Source organism: Parus major, chromosome 1, assembly GCF_001522545.3.
Source record: "Parus major isolate Abel chromosome 1, Parus_major1.1, whole genome shotgun sequence".
Taxonomy (NCBI): Eukaryota; Metazoa; Chordata; class Aves; order Passeriformes; family Paridae; genus Parus; species Parus major.
The window spans coordinates 14,921,477-14,938,006 of NC_031768.1; the positions used below are offsets into that span (position 1 = coordinate 14,921,477).

The window sequence follows — 16,530 nt, forward strand, 5'->3', positions numbered from 1 at the left end:
CCCTTCCCCTCATCTTTCAAACATACTGCTTCCCTTTTTAGAAAGCTTTCTTATGTATTTCACTTACAGAGTCTCAAAATTCCCTAAATTAAGATGCAAAGATATACAGAGCTCTGAAGGCAATCTGGTGTAGACAGCACAATTGTAGGTGATCCTCTAAGCATTTTATTTGAAATTAGGGACAGAAGAAACCTTTGGCAGGATTCCTATAAATATGTCAGGAAGGAAAGGGATTGGTTGTCTTTTAGAGACTTTTTTTTTATCTGCGAAGTTTTTTCAGGGTTGAAATTGGTACCCTGCAATATTGCTGAAGTGTGTGTTGCATATTGTGTTTTGCCAGCCACGTTTTTGATATTTTCTGGTGGAAGAGTGGTGCCTCTGGTACATGGAGTAAAACAGGCTGTGGAAGTTGGCAAAGCCAAATACTGAAGTTCCAATGATTTTTTTTTTTGATTTGGAGAACTTAAAAGCAGGATGTTGCTATTTTAAGTAGAATTTCAGTTTCTGTCTGTTCAAGTCTGTCAGTGTCTCTCTTGAACCAAAACCAAGGAGCTGATGTAAATGCAGCCTTGTAGGCAGAGAAATTGAATGTAAGACACACTCTTTACCTCTCCAGACCCTTTGAAATCTACAATTAGTTTTGACTTCTGATTTCCTTTACTCTAAAAGCTTGTACCACTGGAAACCAGGGAAGACCATTAGAAGATTCTTTTAGGAGACGGAGTCCAGGAACCTTTTTCTTAGATGGAAAAGCAGAGCTTTCTCCTTAGCCTTGGAAGAAATGCTCAAGGTAGAAAACATTCAGTGACCACCTTATTTCTGTCCTCTCTAGCTCTCTTGGTTGCATGGTTTACCTGCCTGTTCCCTCCTGGATGCTGTAGAAAGATTCTGTGCCTGCATCTGAGCAAGTTCTACTTGTCTTGAGGAGAATCTCTCTTGTTGTTACTTCCTTGGCCACACACTTTGTTCTGTTCAGTGCCAGTGCTGGTTACTGGGGGTGGATGAGAGGAGGAGGTTGTCAGAAGAATAACTGCTTATAAAACAATAGGGTTTATTGCCTCTGTTTGTGTGCTTGGGTCCCACAAAGCTCCATCCTGCTGCTTTCTCCCCCTTTCCCCCCATCCTCAGTGCTGTAATGGGTTCTTCTGTGTAAATGCTGACTGTTGTTTGTGCTTTCACTCTCTGCAGCTCGGCTGAGCATTCCCATTCAACCAGCACAGAGCGGCTCAGATTCCCTTTTGGAACAACGCTGTCATCAGGTCACAAGCTGCTCTGGCTCACAATGAAAGTCAGGGATAAGCTTTCAGATTTACTTCTTTGGCTTGCATCAGGTTTTGCTTTCAGGATTGTTCTTCTAAGGAGGAGCTCTGTGTAGTGTCTCCCTTTTGGAGGCTTGTTCTCACCATAAGATTTAAAGAGGATTCCTTGGAAGGGAGTGTTTTTTCTGGTGGAGGAGGAGACTTCTTGAGACATTTAACATGCTACCAGATACCTGTTCAAAGAGCTGTGTCTTTTGCTTGCAGCATAATCTCTGCTTTCTGAAAGGCTTTGTCTTGTTCAAAATCAAGAGAAGTTCTCAAAGAGAATATAAAACTAAAAAATGTTAATCCAAGTGCCTCATTGCCCAGGCCTATGATTGACACTTGGGATTTTGGAAAGCACCGTTAAAAAAAAACAGATCAGCTAATTCCTCTGATGTGGATTTTTGTTCATCAAGAAAAAAAGTGTTAGCTTTTGAATTCCATTTACTGTGACATGCAGAACACGTTACCTACAGAAGCTGATTTGAGCTGAGTAAACAGAGGCATTAGAGATGCCATCAAAAACTTACTACTCCAGAATTGCATCCTGAAATCTAAAATTGTAATTTGAACATTTTTTAATGCACAGAAGCTGACACATTATCTGATATAATACTGAAGTTTATTTGCCCAAGGATTATCTGGAACTTGTGAATTCATATTTGCAGTAATTCTAAAACAGCATATTTTTCAGTCCTATTGTTCTTACCGAAGGAGAATAAAAGAACCTGATGTTAAATGAGAAGTTTCTAAGGGTCATGAGCAGGAGTTTTATGAAATGTCTTTATTAATCCAGAAAATATTATTTTGATAGGTGGTAAATGTGTTCTTTTAATCGCATGTGTCCTTTTGCCAAACATTCCCATCCTGCCTTCCATTGGTGCTCACATAATTGAGGAAGTTTGGTGTTTTTAACACCTTAGCTGGTTGTTGGCTTTTCTTTCAGTGTGGTGTGGAGTTTTAGTGAAGATGGCTTGATGCTGGCATGTAAATGTTGTCTTGGATCATAGTGATGAAATTACCAATCACCTGAACTCTTGTACTTAGGGCTGTGAGCCCCAATATACACACACAGAAGTTACAGCTCCTGTAATGCCCAATTGTTTGTTGTATGTGAAAGCACAATAGTTGTGCCCATTAATTTAGCATATAAATTATTACACTGCTGAGAACTTCCATACCGGGCCTGACCATCCTCTGAATCTGAAGGTTTGTAGCTGGAAATGCTTGGATTTATGTTATAGGTCAGGAAGAAAAAATCTGATTATTTGTTTTCTCCATCCAGCCCAGCTTCTCGCTGTTGTACAGCGCTCGTCTTCGTGACAGTTCATAATGTTAAAACACAACACAGGTTTGTGGTCCTAACATTTGACAGGTGGAATCAGAAAAGTTGCTGCTGGCGTAAATATTTTGCAACTGCTATCTTAAAAATGATAGAATTCCATTGAACTGAGGGAAAATGGTTTGAAATTGTTGAATATTGAAATTCAATATTTTTATTGAAATTGTTATAATACACAGTGTTTGTCTGCAGCTGGGATCACACAGCAAAGGGGGCTGTAGCATAGTCTGAGGATTTCGGCTACATCAAGATACTGCTGCCAGTATCTCTTCTTGCCAATCTCTTCTTGCAGAAATTGCCACTTCCAAAAGCAAGAATACTCAACAGGATGTATCTGTGCACCACTTTTCAGTTGGTTACTTAATGTAACACCGTTTTTATGAGCACTTCAAGCAAATGTGGCTAAGATGCAGAGGAGTATGTTGTGTTCTCCCCATCCTCCTCCTGTGCAAAAGGGTTGCTACTTTTGGCAAAGACGTGTGGTGATAGTAACAGCTTAGGCATCTAGTGAAATCCTCCAAGCTCCTCTGAGATCATATTCATAATTACATTCATGCTTCTAGTCTGATTTTAATGAGAAGAGGTGCATGTTGCTGGTTTAGAAGCTCAGAGTTTTAACAAATGCTATGCATTACACAATGTGAAGACTGTGAACCTCTTGTTGACCACAATGTCTGCTCATCTTCCTGAGGGTTAAATGATGCGTACATCATCTCTGAAAAGGTGGTTGTTCCTTGTCTTTTCAATTTTTTATTCATTTTTCTTTCCACCTCATTGGCATCTGTAAGTATTATCAAGGCAAATCTGGGACTAGAATACTGGGCTACTACTTCTGAGTAATTTAACACAGCACTTATTTTCACAGCATCGGCTTTTCCACCCTGCTTACTTTTTATGGTGATACATTAATTTGGCAGCAGTTCTCATGAATTTAGCCAAGTGGTAGTTTTATCAATAGTTCTGGGTGTATTTAGCTGTAATCTGTCTCCTTTTTGTTCTGAAGAAGTAACTCATATTCTACCTCAGTTGGCTGAGAGTGAGATTTAGAAACTGCAAGAGTAGAGAAGCAGTACTAACAAGTGTGTATGAATGTATAGTTTGTCAAACGGGACTTATTTGTCTTTGTTTACTTTAAGTTTACAGTTTACAGTACTATTCTCCTTTTCTGTTTTTCTCAGCAATGGGTATAATAATTTATACTCTTCTGAACTTTGAATTGTTTTTATGGATATTGGAAGAGGCAGGAATTCATGTTAAGATGATGATGTTAAGATGATGTTAAATGTTTTCCCTGAAATCTAATGTTTTCCATTTCTTCTGAATGGGTCCTTGTGTGCATTAGTTTCTGTGGGAAAGAACAATTCCAAAGGTGAACAGCTCTCAAGACAATTTTGCCTCTGAGAAGCACTGTATTTCTTTAGTTACTGGTTAACACAATGCACGTTGTCTGCAAACTTGACAATGTGAATTTAAAGTAGGTTTGTTTGTGCATTCTGGGAGCATCTGCTGTAGTTGAGAGGCACTCTGGTTGACAGAACCGATGGATTACAGTAAAATTAGTCTCTTTCAGTAGCAAGAATGTGATTTAAGTGGTTTGTTGTCCAAGGTAGAAGGATCGTTTTGCCCGCAGGAAAAGATCAATTAATTCATGGAATAGAAGTGTTTCCTCTGACTGACAGCCACAAGAATGCCAAAAATTATCTATGCAATCTCAGTCTTTCTTAACAGTTAGGAGTTAAGTTAATGAGTTAATAAATTCACTTAGAGGCAACTGCTATAGGCTTCAGAAAAAATAAAATCCAAAATGTTTATTAGAAATACCCTCCTGAAGTTGATTACCACATACTTGCTATGAGATCTGTATTTTATGTGGAAACCCTCCCACTTAAACACAAAAATACAAACACACTGACTTACTGTTGTTCTTAACCTGACTGTAAATGTGAGATTTTTTTTGATGGATTGTGGTCACACCAAGTGCCTTAGCTGGAATATAAAGTATTTCTTGTGCTACTGGGTTATTTCCACTCGAATAACTGTGTGTTTGTTGTGTTCTAAAAAACTGGAGCCAAGCATACCTCTTTGAAAAACAGAGAGCTAGCTCTCTTCTTTTCTTGGAGGACAGCTCAGGTGTTCTGTCAGCTGGAGGGGCCACAGCTCTGCTGCTGTCCAGGGAACAGTCACATCAGGACAGCCCCAGGCCAAGTGTTCACTCTCCTCCAGATCAGGACTTGGTTGGGGTCCTCTGCAGAGCTGCTGTGTTTCTGTGCCTGTGTGTGTAGGTGTGAATTCACACCACAGGGCTTCCCCTCCAGTGCTTCCCACCTGTCCTGAGCCCTGGGGTGTCCCCAGGGTGTCCCCAGGGTGTCCCCAGGGTGTCCCCAGGGTGCAGGCTGGGTGAGGATTTGTGGCCTGTGGGAGGTGACTGGGACTGTAACAAGGAAAGGAACCCAAGCAATATGATTTTGGGCAATATGATTTTGGGCAATATGATTTAGGGCAAAATGATTTAGCCCCCTTCTGTGGCTGCTCAGCTCTTTGAGGGAGTGATGATGCAGTGAAGGTACTATTCTAGGACTATGACCTTTAGCTCCCCAACATTGTTTGCAAAGGGGAAATAGGAAAATATAATGTAAACTGAAGGCTGTTGTCTAAGTGGAGGAGTTGCTGTTTACCATGTAGCATGAATTTAACATCTTGAAGATTAAATAGTACTGCTTTTCCTTCTGATATTGTTTTTTACTTCCCCTACAGCTTTTCTTTTTCATGAAGTGAAATCCTTGCAAATACTTTCAGCAGGGAATATTATTTCTGATAGTGTTGCAAAATAAAAATGTTAAAAATTGAGCAAAGTTTGGAATGAATTTTTCAAGAAAATTGTGGTTCTTGCTTCCAATCAAGTAGATACAAAATATTGAAGTTATTTTTTTGTGCCACAGACATGCTACAAAACTAACAGCTCAAGCTTTCCTTAAAATACCAATTGTAATTTACGTTTAAGCTGTAATGTTAATGGTATATTGTTAATTAATCAAATTTTTTATGAGGCATTTCCATTTTGGTAGAATGATGACTCTTAGGCCTGTTCAGTGACTCATTCCTTCATCTCATATTGTAAAGTGTAATGATATTGAGAGAGTTGAGTCTTTATAAACTACAGATAAGTTTGCTCTCTGGTAGAAGAGCCAGAGCAGATTTTATATGAATCTGTCTTATCTTCTCTCAATCCTGGTTGTTGTTTTTCCTGTCGTTGTTTGTTTGGGTGGTTTTTTTTTGTTGTTCGGTTGTTTTTTGTTTTGTTGGGGTTTTTTTTTTCTTTAAATTTAATTTCAAATTGTAAGTCTGTCATGCTTTGCTGTTTGGTCTAATAAAAGGTATTGATTTTTTCTCTCCTGGTGGTGGTTCCTAATATTTCACTAAGAGTTTTATTGCAACCTGTCATATAGAAAAAATAATGTGCTTTTTTTTTTAAGTATGCCCATAAGCTCTGAAGCTATGCTAGGCTCACCAGTTTGTACCCAGGTGTCTTAGAAAGAGCAGCACATTTGAAGAAGACTTTGTCTGTGAAGCTGAGTCAGATGGAATTCAATGGTCAGATTTTTAACCTGTTATAAGAGGTTATCTTTATGCAAAGGAGTTATGCATTCTCTTCTGAGGAAATGTAGTTTGAGCTTTAACTGAAAGCTTGAATGCAGAATATTTGCAGGTAGTCTGTCTGGTTTCTGTTCTGGCTTTTTTGGGTAAGCCAATGCAACAAGAGTGTTTATCCTTCACATGAAGCTGAGTGACTTAGAAAAGGGAAAACATAAAACTTACAGCTCTTAACTCCTTGACTGCCATGTCTAATTGCATTTACTCACTTGAATGTCTACGTTTGGGTGTGAAACCAGACTGCTGCAGAAGGTGGTGTTGCCATATGGATGCTGTTACTTGGGTGGAATAGTGCCAAAGAGGTTAATAACATTTCCATTGTGCCTACACACTTCAGATGTCTCACAAGAAACTGATTTAATAACATAGTTTTTGTTGCTCAGTAGAAAATCTCAGTTTTTCTTTATTATTTCTTGCTTGGAAAAGCACTGTACAATAACTGAAAATAGAATGAACAGAGACATTTCTGTTTTCAAGTGTTGTTAGCATTATCAAAGAAATTCTGACTAGGTTGGTTTAAGAGATTAGATTGAACTTGTAATTTAAAATGTGGCAAGGAAACAAACTAAACAATAAGAAAAATATTTTTAATTATCAACAAAATTATTTCACCTCTATGTGCAAGACTAATTTGGGGAATGAATGGTAGGACTAGTTAAACTTTTTTTAAATCAACAGGTTTATTTCTAGGTGAGCTTTTTTAAAATACAGCTGTCAACTTACATTTCAATGCCTGGTTCATATCATTCGCAATTCAAATTCTGTATTTTAAATCCAAACCACTAAGCATTAAATTAAAAAAATCTTTATCCCTGACATTGCAGTAATGAGTTGTACTGTGCCAGTCTCCAGCAGGGCTCTTAATAACTAGCTTTGATTCTGTTTCATGAGTTTTTGTGTTACAGTTTGGATTGATGGTAATATAAGACTAGGAATAGCTGATTTTGTTGGCATGAGAATAAATGTTCTCCTTGTAGATCAAAATAACCTGGATAGCTTTTGATATTGGATTTCATTCCTAATGTACAAAATGCCTTTTTCTAACAGAAAGAGCCTAGTAGCTAGAGTTTTCAGGCTTGGGCAAATTTGACTTTCAGTCATCATGAGGTACAATATTTTGAAGAAAATTTCTCTAAAAAGAGAAACCAGATCTGCCTGTCCCAATTTTGCCATTTCATTTTTCTCTTGGCTTAAAAGGGATTTGAGTTTTGGCTGTTAAAGTAACAATCTGTTTACCTTGGCAGAGCTGGGCCTAAGACCAACCTTTGTTGGTTAACAAAATTAGTTTGAGCTTACTGTCCATGGAGATTTTCTCACGTCATGAATAATTGTGCTAACTGGGACACAGTTTTAGTCCAGTTCTTGAGGAGAAATCTAGCACAGCACTTCAGGAATCAGGTATATCGTATTTACAGATGTGAAGCACAAGTCAAATCTCTTTTTCATAACAAGCCTGGATCAGTGTTGTCTCTAATATCAGTTCAGCTCCCAAGAAGACTAAGTTTCACCTCAAAAGAAACAAAAAATATTAAGTTTCACTGGCAGAATGAATTTTTCAAAACAGTTTGAGGTGATTTAAAATGCTTTAAAAAATGAGTTTGATTTAAAAACTGCAACTGCAAGAACCTATAAATTGTAGAGCACTTTTGGCTGTCATACGCTCCTCAGATTTCAGTACTGTGATAAATGAGAATTTTGAGTGATCTTAGAAGTATCTTCCCATCAGTTTGTCACAATTCTGCACATTTGCTAGGTGTACTCTTATTTCTCTTTCCAAACTGTGCTTTTGGTTTTCTTTGAAGAGTTTATAAACATCTTGATTGTGTGGTCCTATTTTGGTGACTCATATGTCTCTGACAGCTTACACACACTTACATTACAGTAATCAAATTCTCTGAGAGGAGGCAGCTTTTAAAAATATTTATATGTGTTTTTTAATAAGTGGAAACTTTTATAGACAGAGAAAGGCCTGAACAGTAAAGGGTTGGGGTTTTCTGTTTGTTTAAACGAACCTTCAGTAAAACAAAAGTGATTGAACAGCTGCAGCTGTCTGTATGTGAATTAGTGCAAGCCAGACAAACTTCAGGGAGTTAACTCCAGTGCCTCCAGCCTACCAAGGCCACTGTAGAGTCAACAGCCCCGTTCCACCTTTTGGTGCCTTTACTTAAAAGAGAGATCATAATTAATAAGAAAACGGTCAATAATCATGTCATTTTGCAGCCTTCTTAAGGGAAAGAACAGCAAGAACAGCAATAGAAGAACTCTTGAAAAATATGGAACTTACAGAGTGGGAGAGTTGTTTGTCTTCTTTCATTATGTCTTGCTGCAGTTTGAATGTTGAGGAGTGATTGAAGAATCAGTGGTCGGGGCCAGCCCAAATTCCTGCTGCCTTGCCATCTCCCCCCTACAGCTCTCTACCCACCTCCTAGTTGCTGAGGAAGAGCAAAGTAGTATGTAATTGCACTCATTTAAAATCAGAACAGGATTTTAAGGCCTCCTAAGTAGGGAGGAGAAATGACTTGACACACGCAAAAAGCTTTGCATCCTGAAAGCAAGGACATCCCAGTAGGCTGCTTAGAAATGAAGATACAGGACCTCACTTTCAAGAGATCTTTCCTGGGGTTCAACCAAACTGGAAATACCATGCTAAATAGTCTAAATTTTGCCTTTTCTGAGCCACAGTCCTGTTGTGTTCTGTAGAGATAAAAATTTTCATTGATGTGTGTACCTTGATGCCACTGCTTGAATCCAGTAGTTTTTGGAGACCTATTGTGTAAATACACTTCTGATCCAAATATACCTTGGTCTGGGTAAACTATATTTATGTATGTGTATGTATGTATGTTTATGTATGTATGTGTATGATATGTATGGCTAATATTGATGCTACTTCGTATATTAGAAATATTTGTAAAAATTTGTTAGTTAGCTGAACTCAGACGGTTTGGCTTTCCAGGTCTTCAGGTCCCTGAGGTTTCAAGAACCCAAACCCACAACTTTGCTGATGAAGGGCAGATGGAGTCTGTGCTTCTTGGGATGGGTTTAGAGACTCCCAGAATGGCAAGCCTGAAAACCCAGAATTTATAAGTTCTGATTCCAGGAGGAAGGCTCCTGCTCCACTTCAAAATCTGCAATTAGAGAACAGATTCAATGCATTTGTAGGTGATGGGGGTCTGGGTGCTTAGTCCAGTGAAGCACCCAAGCTGGTAAATCTGAGCCATGAAGAAGCACCAGGAGAAAGTGGGAAGTGGTAACAGTAGGGAAATTCCCTCCTGCAAGTATTGGAGACTGATGGGACCTGTCCTGGACTGACTTGTCATCTAGAGAGGCTTGTTGGCTGCCAGGACCTGGAACACTGTGGTAAGACTGCCAAAGCATATCTGGCTTCAGGCTACTACTCCCTGCTGCTCTGCCTGGTAGGTTTCAATGAGACCACATGAAGGGATCTGAAATTATTAGCTGTGACAATATGGCTCTGGGGTGATGGCCAAGAGTGTGGGAGCCTGGGTGGATTCTCCTTGATCCTTTGGTGAGAGCAAAGTGCATTAGGATGAGTGGAGAGATCCTGTGGGTAAGCTGGTTGCATAGCTGGTGTCAGCAATAGAATTCTAGTTTTATCATCATGAGAGTCTTTTTGAGGGTTGCTTGGAAAAGATAGGATTCATCTGGTTAGGGCAAAAGCATCTCTGCTAACTATCTTATGAGCAATTGGTAGGCCAGGTCAGCAAACAAAGTGTGGTACAAACAATGGGCACCTTATAATCAAAAATATCAGGACTGAAGGGGGTCTTTCCCAAGTATACCCATATAAACAAAGGCAGTGTTTTTCAGAATTACAGGGAAAACTTTTCTACTCTTTCTGGGAAGTCAGCACAGCTGGTTTCCTCTCTGAAATGTCTATGTTACCATGCAGACAGCATGAGATGAAAAAGAGGACTTACTTGTCTGCATGCAGCTTCAGATTGTAGGACTGGGATTGGGATTGTGAAGATAGAATAGCATAGCTCATATTCAATCACTCTGATATCTACTGGAGGGAGAATGTAGTTTGTTTATGTGCTGGGTTGGGTGTGAGCAGTTCAGGAGGTTTCTGGAGTGTGTTGTCTACTGGATCTCATACCTTCAAACAAAACTATTTGGGCATCTGGAGGCTGAGGGCAGCCTCAGTGTCACTGACAGGGAATGACAACGTTTGGGATGCAGACAGGAGGAGGAGATAGGCAGAAAGCAGGGTTGCAAGCCTGGACTTGAAGAGGAAAGACGTTGGCCTGTTCAGGACTCTGAAACCAGTAGGAAAGTCCAGGTAAACCTTCCCTCTGTGGAAGAGAATCAGGTTAGAGAATATTTAAACAAACTGGTCATGTGCAAGGCCATGGACACTGGTTTGGTACATCCTGAGGGAGCTAACTGATATCAGGAGGTTTGCTTGATGGTCTTCAAAAAGTCACTGTGATTAGGAGAGGTTCATTAAAACCAGAAGGATGCACCTCCTGTCTTCAGGAAGAGCAAGAAGCCTCTTTTTTTTGCTGAAAACTACAGGCTGGTCAGCCCCATGTGAACAATTGAAAGATGATGAAAATAATAAACTTGGAGGCACTTTCCAAATTTATGAAGAACAGGAAGCTGGTAGTCAGTGTGGATTTATGAAATGGAAGTCATATCTGAACAAATCCTGCAGCTGGAGAGGAATAACCCCAGGCACGAGTACAGGCTGTGCCTGAGTGTCTGGAAAGCAGCTTTGTGGGGAAGGGCCCAGGGATGCTGCTGGACACGGAGCAGAGCGTGAGGCAGCAGCGTGTGCTTGTGGCAGGGACAGCTCCTGGCTCCCTGGGCTGTTTTGGGCAGAGTGCTGGGAGCAGGAGGAGTGATGTGATCCTTCTCCCCTTCTCCTTTCTGGTGAGGCAGCTGTGGAGTTCTGTGTCCAGTTCTGGGCTCTGTGTTACAAGAGAGAGATAGAGAGAGCAGAGTGATCCCTGTGCAGGGCCATGGAGGTGGTAGAGGGATTGGAGCCTGTGACGTCTGGGGAGAGTCTGAAAGAGATGGGGCTGTTTAGTCTGGAGAAGAGAAGGCTCAAGCTGATCTTATTGATGTATCTGAAAGCATATTTAATCTTAAGGGTGATCAAACACTGGAATTTCTATTCTTTAAGATACTCAAAACTTGGCTCCATAAGAATGAGCAATCTGTGCTTTAGCTGCTTATGCATTGAATAAGAGGACTGGTCTACAGAGGTGCCTTCCAAACTAAAAAACTCTGTGATTTAGGCAGTGGTTAGTGGTTTGTACTGGACATTCAAGCTGATAATAAATGATTATATATAAATGATAATAAATGAAGTACCACTGGGGGCTCTTCTCGAACTTGTTCTGTCTGACATCTTTATCGAGTACTGGAGAAGGCAGTGGAGTGCAATCTCCTCATATCTGTGATTTCTACCAAATTGGTGGAACAGTTCATGTGTTCAAGAGTGAAGGGACCTGAATGTAGAGCAGCTCCGATTGTCTAGCTTGGAGAAGAGAAACTGGGAGGTCCTAATAGCAGCCTTACAAAGCTTACAAGTAGGTTATCAAGAAGATGGAGTTACTGCACAGCAGTGCACAGTGGGACAACAAGACCAGTGAGTGAAAACTGATACAAGAAAGGCTCCAGGAGATTGTAGAGAGAAAACCTTTTTCCCAGTCAAACAGTGGAGCAGATTCTCCAGTGTGCCCTATCTGCCTCTGTAGGAGGAGGTAGGAGGATTTCAAGACCCATGTGGGCAAAGCCCTGAGTAGCCTGGTTTGACCTCAGAGCTGGTCCTGCTTTGAACAGAAAGCTGAACTGGAGATGTGAAGTCCCTCTCAGCCTGAATGACTCTGATTTTTCAGTTAAGTTTCGCTGTTCCATTTTTCATGTTCTGTTTGCATGTCAGCTTATAATGTGTGGTGCCACTCTTTCTCTTTTGCTGTTCATTATGTAGTTTAGCAGGCCTCCCGTAAAATGGTTTTACAATGGTTTTTGACTTCACAGAAGAAGTAATAGAGGAATATTATAAGCCATAAACTTGTGGCTGGTACGTATCCGAAAGTCAGAACACTGCTTTAGCTATGACTTGCAGGCTCTGGAGGAGGGATGGAGATATTCAGCATTGTGACTGTGTGACATTTTGGGGGTGGAAAGAAGTAACTCTGCTTTCCTGTCAACTTAATTCAGTTTAGTATGCAGGATTTGTTATTCAGACAGAACCTTTTTGCTGCCTGTGGTGTAATGGTTGGCTTTGCTTTGTGAGCTGGTATTGCCTCTTTGCAGGCTCGAGCTTGCAGGGTATCCATGGCACAGTCATTTATGGAGAAAGCAGATGCCTGTTACTAGTTCTCACTTTGCTGTTTCAGTGGTTGAAATGATAAATATTTGGTGGAAAGTCCTGGGATGAGATTTTCCACTGAAGAAAACAAGAGTAAGGTTTGCAGATATGGCTGTTCCAGATCTTGCCAGTCTGGCCAGTAAATGTTTGATGAACCACTAAATATAACTATGGCTTCCACATTGAGTACCCCAGGTGTATTATTTTTGATTCTCTAAAGGAATTTTTCTGTTTTTATAACTTTCTGAATTCTCTACAGAGACTTTCTTGTGTATGTGGTTTCAAGGGATGGGGAAAGACAGACATACATATAATGATAGCAGGCTTATAGTGCAACTCTGATAGCAGACATTCAGAGCAGTAGAAGTATTTAATCTTAATTCTTTGATGCATAATCACAAGTGAAATAAATCACCTCTTTGATAAAACCCCGTGAGGGCATGTTCATGAAGTAAAGCTTTACATTTCTATATAAACAACACTGAAAGTCATTATGATGAAAAAAAAATCTTGTTAAATACCTTTTAGGTTGATAGTGGTGTATTTAGGTAACAAGGTAGTTGCAGTGGCTTGGGATACTTATGAATTTGAGAACCTTTCCATGTCAATTTCCATATAAAAGAAAATGCTTTGAAAGCCCTGTGAACAAAAGGCAAAACTTCGTCCAAGAACTAAAAATAAACTCTGTAATGCTGCCAAAATAAATATTGCTAAAGCATCACAAATTGATTTAATTTCAAAAATAAAGAAAAATATTGCCTTAACCACAATGGGCTTTCTTGTGTGTTTTTTCACTTTGGTCTCTTGTAGCAGTTACCCACAGAACATTACCATTGCATGTTGCCTCTTTGATGTACTCTCTTGGTTATGCTGAATATATTACTTTCACTGAGAATACATGATTGCATTGGTGTTTTCTTATGCCTTTGGAAGGCAGGAAAAACTTAAATGAAGTCAGTAACTGTGCACATGTGTGTTTCTCTTTTAGTGGAGGCGATAGTGGAGTTTGACTACAAAGCTCAACACGATGATGAGCTGACAATCACTGTAGGTGACATAATCACCAACATCAAGAAGGATGATGGAGGCTGGTGGGAAGGACAGCTCAAAGGCAGAAGAGGTTTGTTCCCTGACAACTTTGTAAGAGTGAGTACAAAGTGGAACTGTTTTTGTGTTGTGTATATAAGCTTTATGTACTGTGCTGTTTAGGCTAGATATCAGCCTTTATATCATAGTATCTCTTATATCCATAACCATAATATATTGCATATACACATGTATTGTATATACAAATATATTGTATAATGTATTGCATATATAAAGTGCAATGTTCTATTGAGACAACGTTACAAAGAAAAGATTACTTTCTTTGCAAAGACAAGCTGAAAATAAAAGAAGCTACCCCTACATTTCTCTGCTGTTCAGTGAAAATATTTGACTTTGTGGTTGGAGAACCAACTGGTTATTCTAGAACAACTTATAGGACATTGCATTTTAAATATTTTGTCTTCCCTGTAACAGATTCTGCTTTTCCAGAATGTTTTCTTAGGTTTTATAGAAGATTTTTTGGTGAATATTTATTCCTAGCTAAACTAGTAGAGAATAATTAGATTTTTCCATACATTGCCTATAAAAACTCTTTAAAAAAACATTAATTCGTATTCACTTAATATACTAAATAACTTGTAATATACCAAATAATCCCTGTTTTAGGACAACCGCTCAGAGGTTTAGAAAGAAATTATTTTTTTTTTACTGGGCATCTGTGTTTGCACACATATGTCTGCACATACAAAGCCAGTTATTAGTACCTCTGGGCCTCCTTGATTTGTCATTGCAGACCTAGGCTGTTGATTTCTGTAAATCTCCATAAACCTGGCTTTCCACTATGGAAAAGAGACCAATAATTACAATAAATTACATAAATAGGTTTCATGTTAATGTTTTAGTACAGCTTCCAAGAGGAGCTTTGGTACTTTCCCTTTCCTAAGGGTATAAATGTCTTTTTTTTTTTTTCCCCCCCCTTTTTTCTATTTTTTTTTTTAACTTCCTCTAACAGTGTAAGACTGTTGTGTGTTTAGACATATGGACGTAGTGAAGTAATTTCATTTTGCTTCCATAGTGCTACATATGCTGAGGCACTGGGGGAAGTGGTCTGGTTGTGATTTAGCCAGCCCATAGCAGGGGGTGTGGGGGTGGACACCGGAGCCTCAGGTGTTTTGTGGGAGTGAACATACACCCTGATCCTTGCTCCCATCACTGGCAACAAGAAAAAGCAGCTCTGTGTGTCAGGCAGCAAAAATCAGGAGCAAGCCAGGGCCTCAATGAAATGAAAGGATATGGCAGAGGACAATAGTCTGGTTTTTGCTAATCTCTGAAAATCCCCACTTTGGGCTACGGGAAAGAAACTGTTTTGATATTCATTGTGTATTGGTAATTGGTAATTATTGGTAATAATCTTTCTTCTTGAACTCTGTTGGGACTGAACTGTGGGACAAATGCATACTTCCTCGAGGCATTTTCCTGGCTGACGTTTTAAATCTGCTACTGATTTTAGGAGGTGTTTGATTTAGTGTTTTAAATAAATGCAGCCTATGAATGTCTGTTATGGGAATATACTAATCTAAAGATTTGCAAGTTGGCACCATTAGTACCTAATTTTAAGGCCTCTTCTTTCCAAAATTACTTCAAACTGTGGCATCCTGTCACATAATTGAAATATAAATAGCTTTTTTTCAATAGAAAGTTCTAACACAACAGTAAATGGTTTAGATTTTGTCTTCTCATGAAATACCACTCCCTGCTCTTTCCTTCCTGCCTATTTTTTGTTTTGTTTTGTTTTTGTTTAAATTTATTTCTTCTTTTAATCAGCATCCAGGGCTGTTTTCTAAAGAACTAAAAACTACATTGTGCTCAAGCTGAAAACGAGGAAGGATTTAAAGTCAAAGATGTTTTTTGTAGCCAAGCATTTTCTCTCTAAACTAGATAAGATGGAGTAGAAGATACACACTTACTTAAAGCAGAGTTAGCTTATGAATCTCTTAAGCAAAAACCTTTATTTTTCTTGTTTTTCTTGTGTAAATGTCCTGTATGGAGAGCTATAGTCAAAACAGCAACCCCATTAGAAAGCTTGTTGAGCATAATCACTCTTCCCAGTAAGATTATAAGTAATTGTAAACTTTCTCTTGATTATGGAAAATTTTTAATGAGTGAATGCAGTGTTGGACTCACCAGCAGTCAGTTCATGCCCTGTTGGCAAAGTGTGTATCAACAAAGTAATTAGGAAACAGGCAAAAAGGGATGTTACAGATGAGTAGTGAACCTGAATGCAACTCTAAATTCCTATTTCTTATCAAAATTAGTTTTAAGAGTAGTTGAGAAAGTTATTCAAAGATTAAAAACTAGAAATGAAATTCTTGAGGTACTTTGCGTTCTAGGTACTTTGCGTTTGAGGTAGGAATAATTTATTATGGAGAAGAGCTTTTCCTTCCTGTGATTTTATTTTCTTTTGAATAAATTCATGATGATGTTCCAAATAAAATGTTGGGGTTTGCAAAAATTGAATGTTTGGGCTGAAATTAAATCATGGCATTAACACTGTAAAGAGTACTGAATGGTTTCTGTTAACATTTCTGCACAGATTCTGGAAGCTGAGTTTGGAACAAAAGAAGTAGAAATCAGAAATGGAAATATAGGGAAATGCAATACATTGGAATGTTTATGAAAAGACATTAATTTGAAGTGTTACTTAGGAAATAAATGCCCCATATTTTTCAAGGGAAAGTGAAATACGTTGTGAATGTGCAAAAGGCTTTTGGAGTTGCATGTAGTAAAAGTGTTTTAAAATTTCTTGGAATAGATGTGTATTAGGAGACCATTGAAGAGGAGTTGTC

The 16,530-nt window shown here is 38.9% G+C and overlaps 1 protein-coding gene across 5 annotated transcripts in view; it reads left to right on the plus strand.

Moving 5' to 3' along the window:
• The window catches only part of SH3KBP1 (SH3 domain containing kinase binding protein 1), a 214,114-nt gene that overhangs the window by 10,621 nt on the left and 186,963 nt on the right, over positions 1 to 16,530 (plus strand). For 4 of the 5 annotated variants that reach the window (XM_015635209.3, XM_033512366.1, XM_015635182.3 and 1 more), the window contains exon 2: positions 13,626 to 13,783. In XM_015635209.3, the coding sequence (XP_015490695.1) occupies positions 13,626 to 13,783 (158 nt within the window). Of the gene's footprint in view, positions 1 to 13,625; positions 13,784 to 16,530 lie in introns of those variants that run through there. The other variant, XM_015635200.2, reaches the window with a different exon arrangement.